Source organism: Astatotilapia calliptera, chromosome 9 (assembly GCF_900246225.1).
Source record: "Astatotilapia calliptera chromosome 9, fAstCal1.2, whole genome shotgun sequence".
Taxonomy (NCBI): Eukaryota; Metazoa; Chordata; class Actinopteri; order Cichliformes; family Cichlidae; genus Astatotilapia; species Astatotilapia calliptera.
Window position 1 is genome coordinate 3,561,676 of NC_039310.1, and position 19,401 is coordinate 3,581,076.

General features: G+C 42.2%; 1 protein-coding gene across 1 annotated transcript in view; it reads left to right on the forward strand.

Annotated features, from left to right (window-relative positions):
- Nucleotides 1-7,506: 7,506 nt before the first annotated feature.
- The window catches only part of tgfbr1b (transforming growth factor, beta receptor 1 b), a 33,457-nt gene continuing 21,562 nt past the window's right edge, over nt 7,507-19,401 (forward strand). Inside the window, exon 1 of the mRNA XM_026179524.1 lies at nt 7,507-7,625. Within this exon, the coding sequence (XP_026035309.1) occupies nt 7,562-7,625 (64 nt within the window). The 5' untranslated portion in view covers nt 7,507-7,561. The remainder of the gene's footprint in view (nt 7,626-19,401) is intronic.

The window sequence follows — 19,401 nt, forward strand, 5'->3', positions numbered from 1 at the left end:
TAGTTCAAATATGAAGTCCACTCTTTTTTAAAATATTTAATAAAGTCTTCATCTTTAAGTAGTGATATATTAAATCTCCAGTTTTTTCTTGGCGTAGTATTATTCTTGTGCATTAGTGTTAAAGATACAGGAGCATGATCGCTGACAGCTATAGGGTGAATCTCAGTGTCTGAAATGTCGTTCAGCAGTGAGCTGCTGACCAAAAAATAATCCAGACGAGAGTAGGAGTGATGAATATGTGAGAAAAAAGTATATTCCTTACTGGTGGGGTGAAGGGAGCGCCATGCATCGCAAAGACCAAAGTCGCTCATATACTGTTTGATTATATTTATGGACTGCCAATTACGCTGAGTTCCCGCTGTATTGAGCCTATCCATGTCTTCATTTAGTCCAAGGTTGAGGTCGCCTCCAAGAACAAGTGTGCCATCTAAGTGTTCAGAGAGTGCACTGAAAAAACCGTGAAAGAATGAGGGATCATCAACATCTGGACCATATACACTTGCAATACATAGCTTTTTATCACGTATAGATAGTTTAATGATTAAGAATCTGCCCTCTGGATCTATAACTGTATCGAGTACTGTGAAATTAATATTTTTATGTATTAAAATTGCTGCTCCCCTTTGTCTAGAATTATAACAAGCTGAGAACATATTGGGAAACTCAGGTGTTTTAAGTTCATTCGAACCTCTAAGAGGTCTGTGGGTCTCTTGTAAAAGGACAACATCTGCCTGTAGTTTTTTGAGTTGGTTAAATATTTTTAACCTCTTTTCTCTGGAGCCAGCTCCATTTATATTCCATGTAATGAACCTCAGTGTACCCATAGATGTTTGTGTATAACTAGGGATGTATGCTGTGTGCGTCGCTTAGACAGGTGGAGAGAATACGTCACTTGTTCATAAATAAAGAGAAGGAGAGAGAGAAAAAATGTGTGGCGAGATGCTCCCTGAGTCTGACTTTGTGTATGCATAATTACTAATATGAGTAGGCTTGGCTTAAGTGTGTGTGTATCTTATATGACTGTGTGCGCTGTCTGACTGATGTAAATGTGCTGCCGTTGAGCGCATGGTGCGTATGTGTCGAAATAAAGGATGTTTGTGGATGAGTGTCGAAGCAGGTGATCGAGGCAGTGAAAGGAATAAAGAAAGAAACCAAGGACAGGGGTGAGCAGCATAAAACCAAGAGGGGGAAAAGAGAGGAGGAAAAAACGAGAAGAAAAAAAAAAACACAAAACAAAACGTAAACATTCCAATTAAATCACTGACGGAGAGTGACGGTGTTAATTCTGCTATGAAATCACACTTTAAGATGCGATTTGATACTGGTAAGTTAAACAGATGTTAATGCAAGTTAGTGTGAGTGGATAGGGAAATGGTGTAGCTGATTCTTATCTGGTGTGAGGTTAATACAGCCACGGAGTGATGTTGGGGTCGCGGTGGAGCTGTCCGTCCACGTACAGCCGGTCCACAGCGATGACAGCGCGGGAGCCCTTCTGGATGAAGCCGCGTCGGATTGGGAAGAGGACCCTGCGTCGTTCCAAGATCTCTTTGGGGAACTGGTCGTTCACGCTGAAGTCCGTTCCTTTTAATTCCCTGCCGCGGCTTTTCACATGTTGCTTTTGTTTGAAGTGGCCGAATTTGGCCACGATAGGACGTGGTCTCCCGGCCGTAGCCCGAATGGGGCCGAGGCGATGTACCCGATCGAAGACGATGTTCTTCACAGTGTCCTCCGGCAGCTTCAGGTGGGTTTTGATGAAGCTTTTTACCGTGGTCTCCGCGTCCTCTCCAGCGGCTTCTGGAATACCAGAAAATACCAGCTTATCACGCATGCTACGAGCTTGTAGATCGATAACTGTTTCTTTTATTTTTTTATTTTCTCTATTGAGCTGGGTAACATTTTCTGTGAGACATTTCACCGACTCCCTTAGCGTGGTATTTTCAGCAGCAAGCGTTTCCACCTGCTGCTGGCTGTACTCCAGGGATTCTCGCAAGCATTTAAATTCTCGGTGAAGAATCTCCACCAAGGACAGCCTTGCGTCGAAACTGGACAATCGCTTGTTGATTGACTCCAGTATGTCGACAACATCTTTGCCGGCTGGCGATGTTGAGCCGGGGGAATCTGCCGGGCGTTGTCTTTTCGACGACGGCGTCTCAGGTTTGGCCGGGGAAGCTGCACACTGGGCCTTCTTCATCACGAGATCCTGAAAACACTGATCAATATAATCTTGGAGAGTCTCTAAACTCTCCTCGTTGTTCTCCAGGGTGTTGGAGATTATTTAGACAAATATTGTTAGTTATAAGACAATTGATAAGTGTATTTGGTAATACTGAAGCTTAAATGAATTTGTTCAAATCTAAACTACCATTTGCTTTAATTTTCCGCCAAAATCTCCGGCGTCTGACGTCAGTTACAACATGAGTCGCTTACCTTGTCCGTCACTTACCTCCTCCTCACTTCAGTTTCTATGTCATTTAGTTGTTCTTATTAATAAACTGTAAGTAGGGTTACAAGTGCAACAGATGTTATGTCAAAGTGTGTCTTCATTTTCATCTGAGCACCTGCAAGCGCATTACAAGCAAGACTGGCATGGCACTATACAGTCTCTCTTGGGCCATGGTGCATCATTTCACCATAAACTGGCCATGACGAGTTGCTTCCCTCAAGTTTTCAAACAGAGGACTACAAAAAAATGATCAAAAATGTTCAGCCAAGGAGCACGTGTGGAGAGCTCCAGACAGACCTGGAATCAGCAATTTTTTCAAACAACAAGTAATGCACTGTATGCATGTTCACTACGCAAAACTCCAATGCAGGTTGAAGCACGTTTACAGTTTGCTCAACAACATTTACTTAAGCCTGTAAAATACTGAGTATGCTCTGGTCAGATGAGACCAAAGTTGATGCCATAGTACACACCATGTTCAAAAGGCATGGAGTTTGGAGGTAGGAACATCGTGGTGTGGGGCTGTTTGTCAGCATGCGGCCCTGGTACACTTTATATAACTGAAGGAAGGATAAATAGAAAAATATACCAAGACATTCTTGATAAAACTCTCTTGCCATCTACTAAGAGGATACAGACAAAATGAGGGTGGATGAGGGTGGATGCTTCAGCAAGAAAATGGGCAGGAGCCTGTCTCAGACACAATAGGGTGATAGACAGGGTAGACCCTGGACAGGTCGCCAGTCTGTCGCATGGCTAACACAGAGAAACAGACAACTATTCACACACACATTCACACCTATGGGCAGTTTAGAATCCCCACTTAACCCCACTAACTGCATGTCTTTGGAAGCGGGAGTACATGGACAGAACCCAGGCAAACACAGGGACAACATCCTCCATACAGAGGTGACAGTGCTAACACCACCATGCTGTCCTACATACATCACAGTATTCAACAGAGATGGGCAGTAACGCGTTACTGTAATCTGATTACTTTTTTCAAGTAACGAGTAAAGTAAGGGATTACTATTGCAAAAACAGTAATTAGATTACCGTTACTTTCCCGTAGTAACGCTGCGTTACTGCGTTACTAAAACCGTGATTTTTTGCGAGAATGTCTCACGACAGTGACGTAAGCGAGTGCGCCGTTCGTGACAACAGCTGTGTGCAGATCAACAATGGATCACATATCGATTGTGGGAGAGAGTATGAGCGTGCAGCGTTTAAAGAGTGGAAGTACTGACCTGACTTTGAGTTTGATTCCATAAAAAGTGACAAAAACATTAGTGTCCGCTGTGCGTGGGAAGAAAACTTCTTTTTACAGCGAAAAAACCCCCTAAACTTCCAACAAGCACCGAGTAGCTACGACGTGATGGGAAACTCACAGAGAAACTCGCGGATTCTTCCACTGACCGCGGCACACCTGCACCAGGGTAAACCTCCGCCTACCCCACTCCTGCTTTACAGGTGAAAATAGAGCAACAGGACCGCTGAGTCTTTGACTTTATTTATTTTCTGCTGTGTTTTACTTGCATCTATTTGAAAGACTGAGTGTAAACACACAAAATATTTTATTTTATGTGCTGGAATGTGCAGAAAATAGGTTTAAATGTTAAACTCATTTCTTCCAGTCAGAGAATGTTGCATTTAATTTAATTTTTGCTTGATGCATAAAGTTAAAAGATTAAAACTAATAAAACAAGTTTTAAAAAGAGACTTTTCCATTTGATTACATTTTGTATGATGGATTATGCAGAAAAAGTAGAATTGGGCTGAAAGATCTATCACTTTATCACCTCTTCAGGTTGTAAATCGTGTTTTTAAAAAGTAACTAAGTAATTAATTACTTTTGAAAATAAGTAATCAGTAATTAGTTACTGATTACTTTTTTCAAGTAACTTGACCAACACTGGTATTCAATAATATAAATCTATACAAATATAACTGCTTTTCTTCCTCTCCTGTCCTGTCTTTCTGATATCTTTCTCCATCTCTGAGTGAAGTTATCTCACACTCTTTTCTTTCTCTGGAGATCACCACAGCTGTAGCTTTAGCTAGCAACACACTGTGCAGCACTGTGTTTTCTGTTTGTTGAGTTTATAGAAGCATTGAATTTGAAAGGACCTGCCACTTATAAAACGTTATTTCCTTTATTCTCTGTCCTGTTCAGTAGCACTAGCTCGATGCTGAAGTAGTGTAATTCCTGCACATTAAATTGTCCTTTATAATTAAAATTCTTGAATTGATGCTCGAAGTCTGGACTTGAATCACCGCTTGAATGTCAGACCATCACAGTTGTTACGCAGATGTATGATTTAAAAACCTTTCAAAAAATTGTTTGTCATTGATCAAAAGTTTATGGACCTAGCTGTACCAGCAGAGATGGGCAATAACGAGTTACTGTAATCCAATTACTTTTTCCAAGTAACGAGTAATGCAAGGGGTTACTGTTGCAAAAAAGTAATTACATTACAGTTACATTCCTGTACGGACGCTACGTTACTAAACTGAGAGTGTCTCATGACAATGACATACGAGCGTGCAGCGCCCATGGCAGCATCAGATGTGTGTAGATCAACAATATGGAGCGCGGGATAGAGTGTGACCATGCAGCGTTTAAAACGTGGAAGTACTCGCATTACTTTAAGTTTTAGTCCGTAAAAAGTGACAAAAACATCAGCGTCTGCTGTGCACTCTGCGTGGGAAGAAAGCTTGTTTCTACAGCGAAAAATTAAACTTCAAATCTGAGCGAGCACGCTGCCACGGGAATGTGACACTCACAGAGAAACCCCCGGATCCCCCCACTGATATCACCACTGTGGGCAAACCTCCACCTGCCCCACTCCTGCTAAACACAGACGATAGATCTAAGAGCGACAGGACTCAGAGCTGCTGAATCGTTGATTTTATTTATTTTCTGCTGTGTTTTACTTTCATCTATTTGAAAGAGTGAGTGTAAACACAAAAAATTATTTTATTTTATATGCTGGAATATTCAGAAAATAGGTTTAAATGTTAAACAAAATTTTTTTTTTTAATTTTTGTTTGATACAATGTGCATAAAGTTAAAAGATTAAAACGAATAAAACATGTTTTAAAAATAGACTTTTTCATTTGATTACATTTTATATGATTTATTATGCAGAAAAAATAGAACTGTGCTGAAAGATCTATTGCTTTATTACATATTCAGGTTGTGTATCATGTTCAAGTAATAAATTAACTAATTACTTTTGAAAATAACAAATTAGTAAAGTAACAGGATTACTTTCTTGGAGAAGTAATGAGCAATTAGTAACTTATTGCTATTTTCAAGTAACTTGACCAACACTGTACCAATCCGTTTATCATTTACTGCAATTTTCTTTGTTTTGCTTTTGTAGTTTTGTTATATTTGATTTTAATTAAAAAATTTTTTTACAAAATTGATGGAATAGAAACAAATGTCATCTTTTTTTGACATAAAACTGTTTGTCAATAATGTCACATTTTGAAGTCCATAATGGCATTTCCTGTCTGCTTCTCCACTTGTAAGCATTAACCAATCAAAGAAGAAACACTCAACTCTGTGAAGCTGACCAATTTGTCTTTGCTGTCATACTACATGTTTTGTATGTAATCAAATTGTCTACATATTTCGCAGATACTGTAGGTTGGATGTGTTTTGAAATTCCATTGAAATTTTTTTAAATTAATTGTGTTTGCTGTTTTTATACTACTACTACTAATAATAATAATAAACTTTACCCAGGACTCTATAACCTTTGATAAGCTTAAGCTGCAATTTTGACTGCAGCTGTTGAAGATCCAGCTATGGCTGCGTTGCTGGGGCCAGCACTCATCTTTATCATGTATGCTGCCTTCATTGCTCTGTTATCAGCAGCTGTTTGCAGCCTGGACATAGTTTTACTTTAACGTGTTCTTATGGCTTGTTCTGGAAACTACAAACAAGTTATTTAGGAACTCTTAAAGCCATTTAGAAAGTCCAAGTAAATATTTAACAACATATTTAGATGCACATTTATACATGCACAGATTATGAAATGAGGGTTTATGTGTTATTTCATTTTGCAATTCATGGCTAATTCAGGTATTTACTAGTTGTTAATTAAGTATTTTTATGAAGTGAGTCAACCAACTGAGCCTTCAAAGCATTTACAACTTAAATCTTAAAATGCAAAAAGCCTTCCCTATCGTCATAACTGAAAAAGCATAAAGGAATACAGGACATACAAATATTTGTTGTGTGATGCAAACATAACTCACCATTTGTAGAAAACAGAAATGTATGTCAGACCAGAGCCCGAGTTTGCAGAATGGTTTGAAAGGGAGAGGATGCAGACTTGCAGAGTATTTACTCTGTGGAAGCAGCTTCCAGTTTGGATTCAGGAGACAGACACTATCTCTACTTTCAAGATCAGGCTTCAAACTTTCCTTTTTGCTAAAGCATATAGTTAGGGCTGGACCAGGTGACCCTGCATCCTCCCTTAGTTATGCTGCAATAGGTGTAGGCTGCCGGGGATTCCCATGATGCACTGGGTGTTTCTTCTTCACTCACTATGTGTTAATACACAAATCTGCAATAACATTTTTTGGAATTATTCATCGCTGGCTCTCTTCGACAGAGTCTTTGTCCAAACCCGTTTGGTTGCTATTTGAGTTTGCTGCTAATATTAACAGAGCAGCTGGTGACATGTTCTTTCTGAATGTTAAAGTCACCCACAATAATTATTTTGTCTGCACTAAATCAGATAAAAACTCTGAGAAATGAGTGTAAAGAAAAGCACATATCACCTTTGTAAGACTTTATTATTCTATTCTCTAAGAATGGTTTGGTTTCTATTAGAAATATACGAACACGGTGCAGTACTGAAGTAATATAAATGTAACTGAATTATAACATTCTTTGTTAATGCAGTGAACACGGTTTGTTTACAGGCGCGTTACAGTTGCTCTAGTGGGCGGGGTGTCGTACGTTCATTGGCCAATCAGCGCGCTCTACTCCTGAGCAGGTCCCGGCCAGGCGGGCTCGTTGCTCCGTCAGCCTATCAGCGGCCGTCTTCTTCTGCGCAGGGAGAAGTTAGCAGTCGAGTGGCAGTCTGGTTCGCAGCCACGATGGGTGCAGTACGGCTTTTTGTGGTCGTCCTTCTTTTTGGGACAAGGATACAAGAAAATAATGGTAAGTGATCTGAAATGAACACAGTAGATGTGCGTGTGTTTTCGTGTATTTGTCGAAACTTGCACTCTTGGTTCGACTCGCTTCCCTTAGAAGTGCTCTTTGTTCAAGAACCCCCAAGAAGCGGGTTGTGTCTAACTAAAATGGCGTAGGGTCTGCGGCTGTCTGCCTGATGAATGTTTATAGTCTGGGGGGAAAGGATAAGGCAGCAACAAGTCACACGGCGCTGAGACGGTTCAGCGTGCTAAGCTCGGTTTTGGTCACCCGTTCCGACCCTGCTTTGGACCAGCACGGGACCGTCTGAAGGAACAGTCCGAGTGTGGCTGATAGAAAGTTGGCCGCATCACGGACGGCTGTTTGCTTTTTGTCAAACATTAATTGAAATTGGGAAGAAGCATTTTTTCCTGCTGGGATTTATGTAAATATCTGTATTTACCATCTCAAACGCGTTGTTAGTGTTCTGGTCGGGACTCATCTTGAGGAGCATTACTAATCTTTGATGTGAGTCTGATAAATAACTCCGTTATTCTACGTGGATAAATGCTTAAAGAGTAACTTGCTGGTTGACTTCAGTAGTTTTCTGCCTGACGAGCAGACGCTAGCCCGTTAGCTTCTGTCAGACTGTAACTTTCAACAAGAACTCGTGTAAATAAATGCTGAAGTCGCTGCTGCGTAAATGCCAGAGCTGCATCGTTCCGCCGCATGTTTGCAGCAGCGTAGTCGGCTACAGTGGAAGTGTTTAAGGAAACGCAGCTTTGAAGTAGCCAGCACGGTTAGTGACGAGGGCAGGCGCGTGCACTGCTGCTCGTGCACTGCTGCTCGTGCTCGCGAGTGTTGAGCCCAGATTTTTATTCGTTTTTCATGAAAAAAACATCGTGGTCGCTAAAACCATCGCGTGACTCTTACAGGTGAAGGGTTTTCTTAAAGGTACAGCCTTCACCTGCATCTGTGTTCTTTGCGCTTCATTGTGTGACATTCCTTTGTGTATACAGAGAGGCTCGTGATGAGTGGGGAAGCGTGATTTCAGCTGAGGTCATTAAAGCCCCCCGTGGGGTCCTCATATACTCATGATATGTTGGCTCAGGGACACAAACAAAGGGGAGGCACTTCTGCTCTTTGTTCAGCGGGAGGCTTGTCATGTTGCACGTTTGGAGCATCATCAGTCCTTCTTTCTTTTGTTATCCTCACATTAACGCAAGTCTGATTTTAATTGGACCACGAGTGGCTGTGGATTACAGTGTAGACTGCATGAAAGCATCTTCACTGCCACCTCTGTGCCACGTTGCTGTTCAGCACCACACCCATGCAGCTCCCACTCCTGCTTCAGCAGCATCCGCACACAGCTGAGCACAGGCAGCAAGCTAAATTGGATGGTGTCACTAGTACTCATCATCCTCCACCCTAACGGGCACGAGGTGGTGCTCTGTCACTTCCCCCCCTTCCTTCTTCCCTCCCATTTTCCTCCTCCATTTTTAGCACAGTAAGTAATGAAAATCGTGACATATCTTGAGACGTAGAAACCGATCTCCTGCAGACTAGCCCACGTACACAGTACTACATACAGAATTCAAAGTATACGCATGTTTGCAAATGTATAAATGCAGCAGATGAGCTGGAAATGGTGCACGAACCTCAGAGAAGCAGTGCCATTCAAGAGCTGTTGTTTTGTTTCCTAATGTTGAAGTTTTGCTAGAAGAGTGGACGCTCAGTAGAGTAGACGAGGGTGGGTGACGTTCAAGTAATTATTGAATAGTGTTAGGGTTAGGCCACGATGTCACATGGTTACAGTGTGGTAGGAAGCTAACTTTGAATCGATTATGATGTTTGTTGCTGTTAGGGCTGCCACGATTGGTCGACTAGTCACGATTACATTGACGACTGATTTAATAGTCGACGCGTCGTTTGAAGCTGTGTAAGATCCAGAAAGATGCAGGAATAAGTAGTAGGATTTAAGACAGGCTTCTGAAGCCTGTCCAAATTCAAAGACTCCCCCAAACGCGGCCGAAAAATGCGTTCTTCATTTCCCCAGATTTGAAGGATGGGTCGGGTGTGTCCTTCGTGGCCCACCATATCCCAGAATTCATAGCGCGGCCCAGCCAATTCCAGTATCCAACAATGGCGGCAGCTACTTAGTGTTAATATTACTCTTATTACTCTTTCTGGGTCACAAAATAAACGTTTAACATATTTTCAGGGGAGAATGTAGCTGTGGAAACCTCAAACATCTGCTCGGTTTATTAAGACACCGTGTTTGCAAAAGTGCGCCGATGTTTTCAGCTGTTCCCCACCAGCTAGAGGGCTCAGTGGAGCCGGCGAGAACAGCGGACTCCCAGCACATCATTTTCAAACCCACCGCTGTCTTTCGCTACTGAGGTTAAACATGATATATGAGTCACTTAGATAACTTAAAATGTTATTGTTTGGCTTTTTTCAGTGTTTTATTTGTTGCTGAGTAAATCGGTTTGGCTGAGATTAAAGTTATAGTTTTTACACAGCTGAATAAACATCAAGCAGACAGCTGATTAAACAGAAGTGTGAGACGGTCGAGAGTTTACTCCGGTGTCCTGTTATATTTTAGATAGCAAGGAGTTTATTAAACTTCACCGAAACAATCTGCAAACTTCATTAAACTTTAATAAACTATCATCTTGTCTTTATTTGTAGTTAGCACCTGAAACACTTCAAGCTGTAAGCTAATGACAGTTATATAAGAGCAGATGCTGCTGGTGCAATAAGCTGTAGGTTTACATCTAATGGATGATGATCTGATTAGTCGACTATCACAATAATGGTCTGTGGCAGCCCTGCTGCTGTGTTTGCTGAATGAGAGGAGAGCCTCAATGCTGTTTGATGAATCCTGCAATAAGAGCCAGGACGGGCTGTTTGTTAGTGACCCAGTGGTAATGGGATTTTGTTCCACCAGTGGACGCTCTGCTTCCTCTTTGATGGAGGGTTGAACAGATGTTTTTGTTAGAACAGTAAAAATCGACACAGACGGTCAGTTGCTGTTTTTTGCGTCTGGTTGTGTTGCTCATGCGTCACTGTTGGGTGTTTATACAACATGTTATTGTTGTGGAGGTTTTTCCGTGCACCGTGTTCTCCCACCATCGGGACTAGCAGTGGAGGAATGCCAGGCATGTGGGTGACCCCAGACAGCCGTTGTCCTTGCTTAAAGAACCACAACTAATTTGAGTGGTCGTAGCCACACGAGCAGCCGCTGGCAACAACGTGTTGATGAATAACCCTCGGTCACTGACGGAGAGGCTGCTGCCCGTGTTTCTGAGGGAAAGCTTCAGTCTAGCGTATGATGTTAGGGCTGAAGCTGCTGGTTACTGTAGTGATCGATTATTAATGAGCAGTAAGAAGAGAAAAGTGTTTTTAAGTTTAACTGCACACGTCTGTCAACAACAGTTTGTATTTCCTTTGCTTACTAAAGTTTGATTTGTTTAAAGAAAACATTCTGTTAAATGCAAAAGTAAATAATCTCAACTCCAGTCAAATAAAGTAAGCTCTGCATGGAGTCTAAACAGACTCCGTCAGACTCTGGGAGCCAAAAGAGTTCAGACACTATTGTATCTGTGTGTTTTTGTGCGTCAGCATGTCTGTGAGTCTGTGCCCACTTTGCAAGAGACGTGACCTGGACGTGTCTGTGTGGTGGTCACAATGCGAGCTTTTCCAGTTCTCCAGATACTAAGGAAAGGAGCCTCGCTGCCTCCTTTAGCAGAGGACACTCTTTACCATCCTGTGTGAGTGTAGAGGAGAAGATGCTGTGCTGTAATCATTTCATGCCAGGACCTGACGCTCAACATCACACTGCTGGGATAAAAGCCACTTATTGTTCAGGTCAATATCTCAGCTCCAGATTAGGATGAATATTAACCGATAAAGGTCGTGCATTAGTAAAGTCCTTTTTACTTCAGTACAGTTCAGTGTGATGATTGGAGGGAATTTTGCATCAGTCAGGGAGGAGGGGCGGAGTTACACGGGAACACAGCAAATATAAGAACATCATTTTCTATGCTGTGATTCAGTGTTTACTGTGTGAGGCAAATGATGGTGATGATGTGATAAACTAATAGTAAGCACCGTCTGAGTGTTGGCAGCTGTTTCTGTCTGTAAGCTGGTTCACGTCATAAACAGCCTGTGTGGAGCAGCTGACCCTGACGTTATCTACAGTCAGGTCTCGAGCAGCCCAGTTAAGGTTGGGCGATACGTACATTTCTTTCCAGTGGACAATCGTCAGTCCAGTGAACGATGATAGGTGACATTTTGATGGGCGGAGCCTTGTAATCATGCACAGACTGATTTACACGTTTTGTTTGGAGGGGATATTTGACCTTTTGCTTGTTTCAGTATTAATGCAGCTGCTGTTTGGATTATTCGTTTATTTGAGGTAAAAGACTTAACGTTACGTCTGAGATTTATTAATGTTCGCTGGGTGAGACATTTAGATTTTTACTTGCTTTGTGTTGACATTTGTGTCTGTTGTTTGGTGGAGTGTGTGAGACAGATAAACAGGTTTAGAGTGGAAAAACAAAGCCAGTGTCTCTTTGTTTCCCATCATTGTAGTTTTTAATTAAAATTCAATGTTTTTGTTTCTGAACGCAGGCTGCTGCCGGTCGTTCTGCTCTGAGTTTCAGTAACTGAATCGCTGTGCCGTTAATACAGCTCTATTATTTTTTTGCATTGACTCGTTCTCTTAGCTTCCACCAACATTATTAGCAAACGTACTTGTGGGCAGATAAATAAATCGCTGGTGTGAGAGCGATGGGCGAAAGGCTCAGCCTGTCGTCGAAGGTCGATATATTCATCCAGCCTTAATCCCAGTCACTGTTACTGTGCACGAACGTGCGCAGTGCCTTCAGTTGTAATAGCACATTGTAACTAGGGCTGAACGATTATGGAAAATAATCTAATTGCGATTTTTTTTTTGCCCCAATATTGCGATTGCGATGCGATATGCGATTATTTTTTAAGGTCTTTGTCTTCTGTATTATTAAACAAAGACAAGCAATACATCATATAGTATGGCCAATACTATATTACATTAATTTTAAACTGTTCTTTCCTGGAAGACAGACCTCTGTTATGATGACATGAGGTGATGCATGAATTGATGACTGACATTTTTATTTAACTTCTTCAATCACAACAGTATATTTGAACATACACAATAGTTTATTTTTAGCTTACAAACATCTGAGCATAAAGTGCTGACAAGGAACCCTGGTGTAAACATTAAAATGAAAGTCAGTACAATGTGCAGATTGCAGAAATATACATAAACAAAATCAGTGGCTTTACCACACTCAGTTTTTCAACATCTGTGAACTACTAGACAGTCATTCAATTAAAAAATAATATTAAATAAATAAAACTAATAAATAAAAAATACACACATCTTACTGATCTCTGCAGTCAGTAACATTACACATAAAGTGCAAACATAATAGCAATTGTATAAACACACACACAAACACGCCTTTAAAATTTAAAGGCGTGAAATTGGACGGTCTAGCCTTCTGATTCAGAAGGCTAGTTCTGATTAGCTAATCAGAACTAGCCTTCTGATTAGCTAATCAGAACTAGCCTTCTGATTAGCTAATCAGAACTAGCCTTCTGAATCAGAAGGCTAGTTCTGATTAGCTAATCTCAGAACTAGCCTTCTGATTAGCTAATCAGAACTAGCCTTCTGATTAGCTAATCAGAACTAGCCTTCTGATTAGAATAGAATAGAATAGAATTCAACTTTATTGTCATTGCACATGCACAGGTACAGGGCAACGAAATGCAGTTTGCATCCATCCAGAAGTGCTTTAGTGATATAGATATATTACAATATATATTAGCAATAATATAGATATGTGAGTATATTACAGAAATGGGTCTATTACGGTATGTTATAATGTACACGGTATGAAGTATGTTGTGAATATTCTATAACTATAAGTATGTACAGGCTGTAGTGAGTACAAGCTATGTACAGGATATGAACAGGATATAAATATGAAAAACTATACAGAATATGAAATAAATAACTTTACAGAATCTGAGATATACAGCTATACAGAAATGGGAACTATGCAAGTTGTAAACAGTTGTAGGGTTAAAAATTATCGTATGTACAGAATGATTATTTACACAGAGCTATACAGTAGTGCAGTTAAGATAAGTGAGGGTGTAGATAGTTTCTACAGAGGCTATATAAAGTGCTAGTGGTTGTGAGTGGTGGTTCAGTCCATGTTATTATTGTGTGTTTGAGGGTACAGTTGTCCATTGTGGGTGTGTGTATGTTCAGTCCATGAGTTAACGTGGGTCAGATGTCAGGAGGCAGAGTTCAGGAGTCTGACAGCTGTGGGGAAGAAGCTGTTCCGGTACCTGGTGGTCTTAGTCCGGAGGCTCCTGTGGCGCCTCCCAGAGGGCAGGAGGGTGAAGAGTCCATGTGATGGGTGACTGGGGTCTTTGATGATTTTCCCAGCCCTTTTCAGACACCGCTTCCTGTAGATGTCTTTTATGGCAGGAAGTGGTGCTCCGGCGATGCGCTGGGCAGTTTTCACGACCCTCTGCAACGCCTTCCGGTCCGAGGCAGAGCAGTTCCCGTACCAGACTGTTATACAGTTGGTCAGGATGCTCTCGATGGTGCAGCGATAGAAGTTCAACAGGATGTCTGAGGACAGGTGGTTCTTCCTCAGAGTCCTCAAGAAGAAGAGGCGCTGGTGAGCCTTCTTGACCAGCTTGGAGCAGTTGGTCGTCCAGGTGAGATCCTCGGAGATGTGGACTCCCAGGAACTTAGCTAATCAGAACTAGCCTTCTGATTAGCTAATCAGAAGGCTAGTTCTGATTAGCGTCACCGCTGTCTCGGTGGAGTTTAATAAACTCGGCCGTCTGCTTCTTGCTATCTAAAATATAACCAGACACTGGTGTAAATTCTCGACTGTCTCATACTTCTGTTTAATAAGTTTTCTGTTTGACGTTTAGTCAGCTGTGTGAAAACCAAGGAGGAACCCACCCGGGGGATTAATAAAGTTTTATTTTATCTAATCTAATAACTTTAATCTCAGCCAAACCGATTTACTCACGAACAAACAAAACACTGAAAAAAGCCCAACAATAACATTTTTAGGTTGTCTAAGTGACTTATATATCACGTTTAACCCGAGCAGCGAAACTCCGCGGTGATCTGAAAATGATGTGCCGGGAGTTGTGCCGCTCTCGGCCGCATCAGTAACCCTCGAGCTCCCGGCTAGCTGTCGAGCTGGTGGGTAGCAGACGCCTCTGAAAACGTCGAAGCACTTTTGCAAATATGGGATATCTTGATAAACCGAGCAGATATTTGATGTTTACACAGCTACTTTCTCGCCTGAAAATATGTTAAAAGTTTATTTTGTGACCCAGAAAGATTAGTATGAGTAATTTTAAAACTTAGTAGCGGCCGCCATTGCTGGAAACTGGAGTTTGGCTGCGCTATGAATTCTGGGATATGGTAGTAATTTGGACAGCCTTCGGCGCGTCGCTGTGACGTAATCGGTCTACAAATGCGGCCTCAGGAGGATGCAGCCCATGAATTTGGACATGTCCAGAGTATAATCGCAGCCTTTGCGGTTAGAAAATTGCACTTGATCATGTCGCGATATTATCGCAAATGCGATATATCGTTCAGCCCTAATTGTAACATTCAGGCATTGATCTTACACACTTACATGTATTTGTTACAGCTTCAGCAGAGAGAAGCAACTCGCTGTGTGCTTTAAGGACGTCACATTTGTACAAATGGCTTTCGTGCTCTGTGGGCAGATGTTGGAGGTTGGAGGTGTTTCCCTCTGTGTTGTCATCAGTGTTGGCTCATCACACTCATCATTTGATGTTACTCTGTAAAATGCCATTTAACAATTTAAACCTACACACACCCTAACACATTTGTGCCTGTCCTAATGAGGACACACACGTGATGTTTTTCTCTGTCGAGCCCACAGCAGCAGATGAAAACGAGCACGCAGAGACTTGGAAAGTGATCAACACAGTGACTGTGCTCTACAAACGGGTGAAGATGCAGCCGACTGCTCATCTTGCTGAAGTTCAGGCTGCTGGACTGGAGTCTGCGTTCACTCAGCTTTAACAGCACTCTCGGTTCTTGGCTAGGTTAGCGTTAGCATGCTGTCCATGCTGAAGTTGTGCTAACAGCATCGTGCACTCGTTTCTGGCCTGGAGCAGTCTCCACTTTACCATCGCGCTCGTCTTTTTTTGTGCAATGTCCACGCTGTGGACTGCACCGCTGTTTCCCTCGTCCTCCGACACATGTACTGAAGTCAGCTGACCGTAGCGAGGGTGCGAGAACCAACAAGTGGGATGGATAGGCAGGCAGACGAATGATTCTAAGCAGCTAGACTACTGTTCGATATAACGATATATACCGTCTGATGATATGAAAACATCTATTGTTTCATATTACCCCATCGTTTGTTTCGTGGTGTTGCAAAACAAACTGTTTACTGGAATATTTTTCATGGTTTTGATGGTCACTGGTTCTTAAAGTTCTGTCTTTGTCTTATATTTAACCTCCTAACAACCGAACTCTTCCACGGCATGCATGTTCCACTCAACGTCCTCGTAAGTGGATATCAGGCCCAGAAACATTAAGTATGTTGGTCTAGACAACCCACATATGTGGACGCCAGGTCCTAGGAGGTTAATATAACCACACTACGGACGGACAAGCGTCTGCTTTTATGCGTTGTCGTTAGCAACAACGACGCGTGGCTCCGCCGTCCGCTTGTTTGCTTTCCACATAAACCTTTCACAATAAAGCTAAGATCCTGTTGAGATTTTTCAGAATAAACTGAATTATGTGAAATAGTATGCAGAGTGTTTACGGACCAGAAGCAAAAAAACCCCAAAAACGTCGGGTGCTAAAAAATAAACCTTAGAACAGGCTTTCCCCCGCAGCACGCCGTGTAGTAAATACAAAGAAAACTCTAGGTACACGACGCCCAGCTGAAAACACTTCACACAAGTCGAGCTGATTCACAGAATATATATCGTTGTTGGGACGATAAATGTCTTCTGTCGGGATATGAGATTTTGGTCTTATCGCACAGCCCTATGGACTACTGCTGGGTTCTCTACAAGAACCGGTTCTGGATTCCCGTTCCTAACCAGGACTGACAGCACGTGGTGTTCTGCAGTAAACTGGAACATAAATGAGTATAACCTGACTAAAGAATCACTCTGAGCTGAGGGATGTTCCTGCAGCTGAGATGGGTTGTGTCAAAACGTTACCGTTACAGTACTACAGTACAGTTTATTATTCATCTAAGAGCAGCAGGCTGGACTTTTCAGATCATGTGTAGAGCTGATCATTAAATAAGTGCAAAGAGCAGCATGTTTGTGTGCCTGCACATGTGTGAGGACAGTAAGCTGTCATTAATGGAGGATTTAATGCAGAAGAAGAAAATGTATTCTTCACTCACTGCCTGTAAAATTAGTGACATTTTCCAGGTTTGTTGTAACACACCTGATGGAAGTAAAAGAACCAGAATTAAAACAGCAACAGTGTTTCTGTGCTGTAACCAACAGTCTGTGTTCCCCAATGACTCGTTACAGTTACTTATAGTTGTTGTCTTTTTGTGAAATGAGTTCTCTCTCAGTGGGTCAGCAGAACATCTGGAAAGGGAGGAAGTTTCTCCAAACCTCTGGATGCAGGAATGGTGTCTGAGTTTTTCTCTGGGGTGGATGTATCTGTGCATAACAGTGTGGACTCTGGGTCCTGTAGTTAAATAAAGAATAAATTGTACGTCTATGAAACCTGCTGCTGCTGTTTTTATTGAAAGTGTCCATGTTAGCCGGCTGTAGAGGGCTCTGTGAGTGGACCGGATCGAACCTTCAGTTTCAGATCATCTTCAGTCTGATGTTAAAATCTGAAAGCACCGCTGGTTTAATTTCCAGATAATTCTGACTCTGGGCTTGTGTGTGTGTGTGCAGCTGATGCCATCGGTCTGTGGTGGGATAAGAACTCAGGAGAGCCGAATCTTAGAGCACGACAGTAACATAGGTGTGTAGCATCGCTAGCTAGCAACAAGCTTGTGCCTAATCTAATCCAGCCACCACGTTAAGAACAGGAGCCACAGAGGGATGTTACGTGTGGTATTGAACTGTAACATGTTCACATGTGAGTCTTTGTCATTAGAGTGATGTGGTTGGATTTACCTTCATGAGTCACAGTTAACCCATCAGCTAATCGTTTGAAAACCGCCACATAAATGTATCCAGCGGCTGCGCAGTGACTGCACCTCAGGTCACGACTGCGCAGACAACGTGGCAGCTCCAACAAACAGGAAAAGTTTGGCTTCATTTTTGTACCATGGGAGGAAGTAAAGTGGTGTCTTCTGTGTGCTACACACTCATTGATTCACACAGTGTGTGTTGTCATGTAGGACGGGGCCAGAGCAGCAGAGCAGACGCTTCAGTCTGAGCTGTGAGTCAGCGGCTTCAGACGCCGGCCCGTCGTGGCCTCCATTAAAGTGCTCCAGGTCTCCCCGCCTCTTCAGCCGGGCCTACTTTCACTCACTCACTGTCTGTGAGAGTGATGTAATCATCTGTCAGTGCCCCACTTCATGATATCTAAGGTTGAGTTTAGATTTTTGTATTTAACTTGTAATGTCTCTGCCTAACCAGAGAGGGAGCTAGTGCTCCAATGACTCATTGAATAACTCTATTATTTACCTTAAATCATAGACCCTCTGTGGGGTGTGTTAGCTGAAGCATGGTCGAGCACGGTGACTGCAGTAGAAACGTGTCTTTGTTTTTAGCAAAAAAGCCCGATGACAGCAGTGAAGATGATGTTTCCATCGTTTGCAGGAGTTTGTTACACACACTGTGACAAGTAAAGACACAGAGCTGTGACCAAGGAGGTGAAACACATTTCCCAGCATCCATCAGCAGCGCCTGTGATCACTGTTTACACTGTAACAGCTGGAGGGAGGGCTCGCTCACATCACCTGTTTAACTTCCACACAACTTTATTCCTTTGTTCTACAAACAGTTTTACAGCATAAACATTATTATATGATGTTCAAACAGAGACTGGTGCACAGTGCTGGTTTATAGGCTGAGCCTTTACTCTCCAAGCCTGCAGCTGACTGAAGCACCTTATATTGTTGTTTCACTGAGCTTTTTATTTAAAGCATGTTTTAAGTGCAACAGGAGTTTTTCTTATGAGCACTGTGTGTTACGTGCAGCTGTGGTTTGCATTGTCGGGAATATTCATGTAATCATTTGGTGATTTAGAAAATGTATAAATGATGGTCTGCTCTACTCTAATGTGAGGCTGCGTCTCTGTAACACTGATGGAAGCTCGGATACTACCACACACACACACACACACACACACACACACACACACACACACACACACACACACACACACACCAAGAACTCCTGTTCAGTCATTACATTTGATGACATCTGTGACACTGACGAGGATCCTTCTGTATGTGACCTGTAGATCAGTGTGATGCTGGGAAACCCTGGGCTTGGCTAGAGGTGAGCTGATCATTACTAAAGTAAAAGTAAAAGTCAGACTGTCACATAAAGACTCCCAAACTTTGGAATACAGATGTTCAAAAACTAAACAGATCGTCTGCAGGATCTATGAACAGCACCAACACGCTCCCTTTCCTTCCTCCTTAAATATTTTTATTATTAGTTTGAATTCAGGATTAACAGTTTGGACAAACACTCATCAGACCCGATGATATAAGCTGTGAGACGGTCAGCGGGGCTA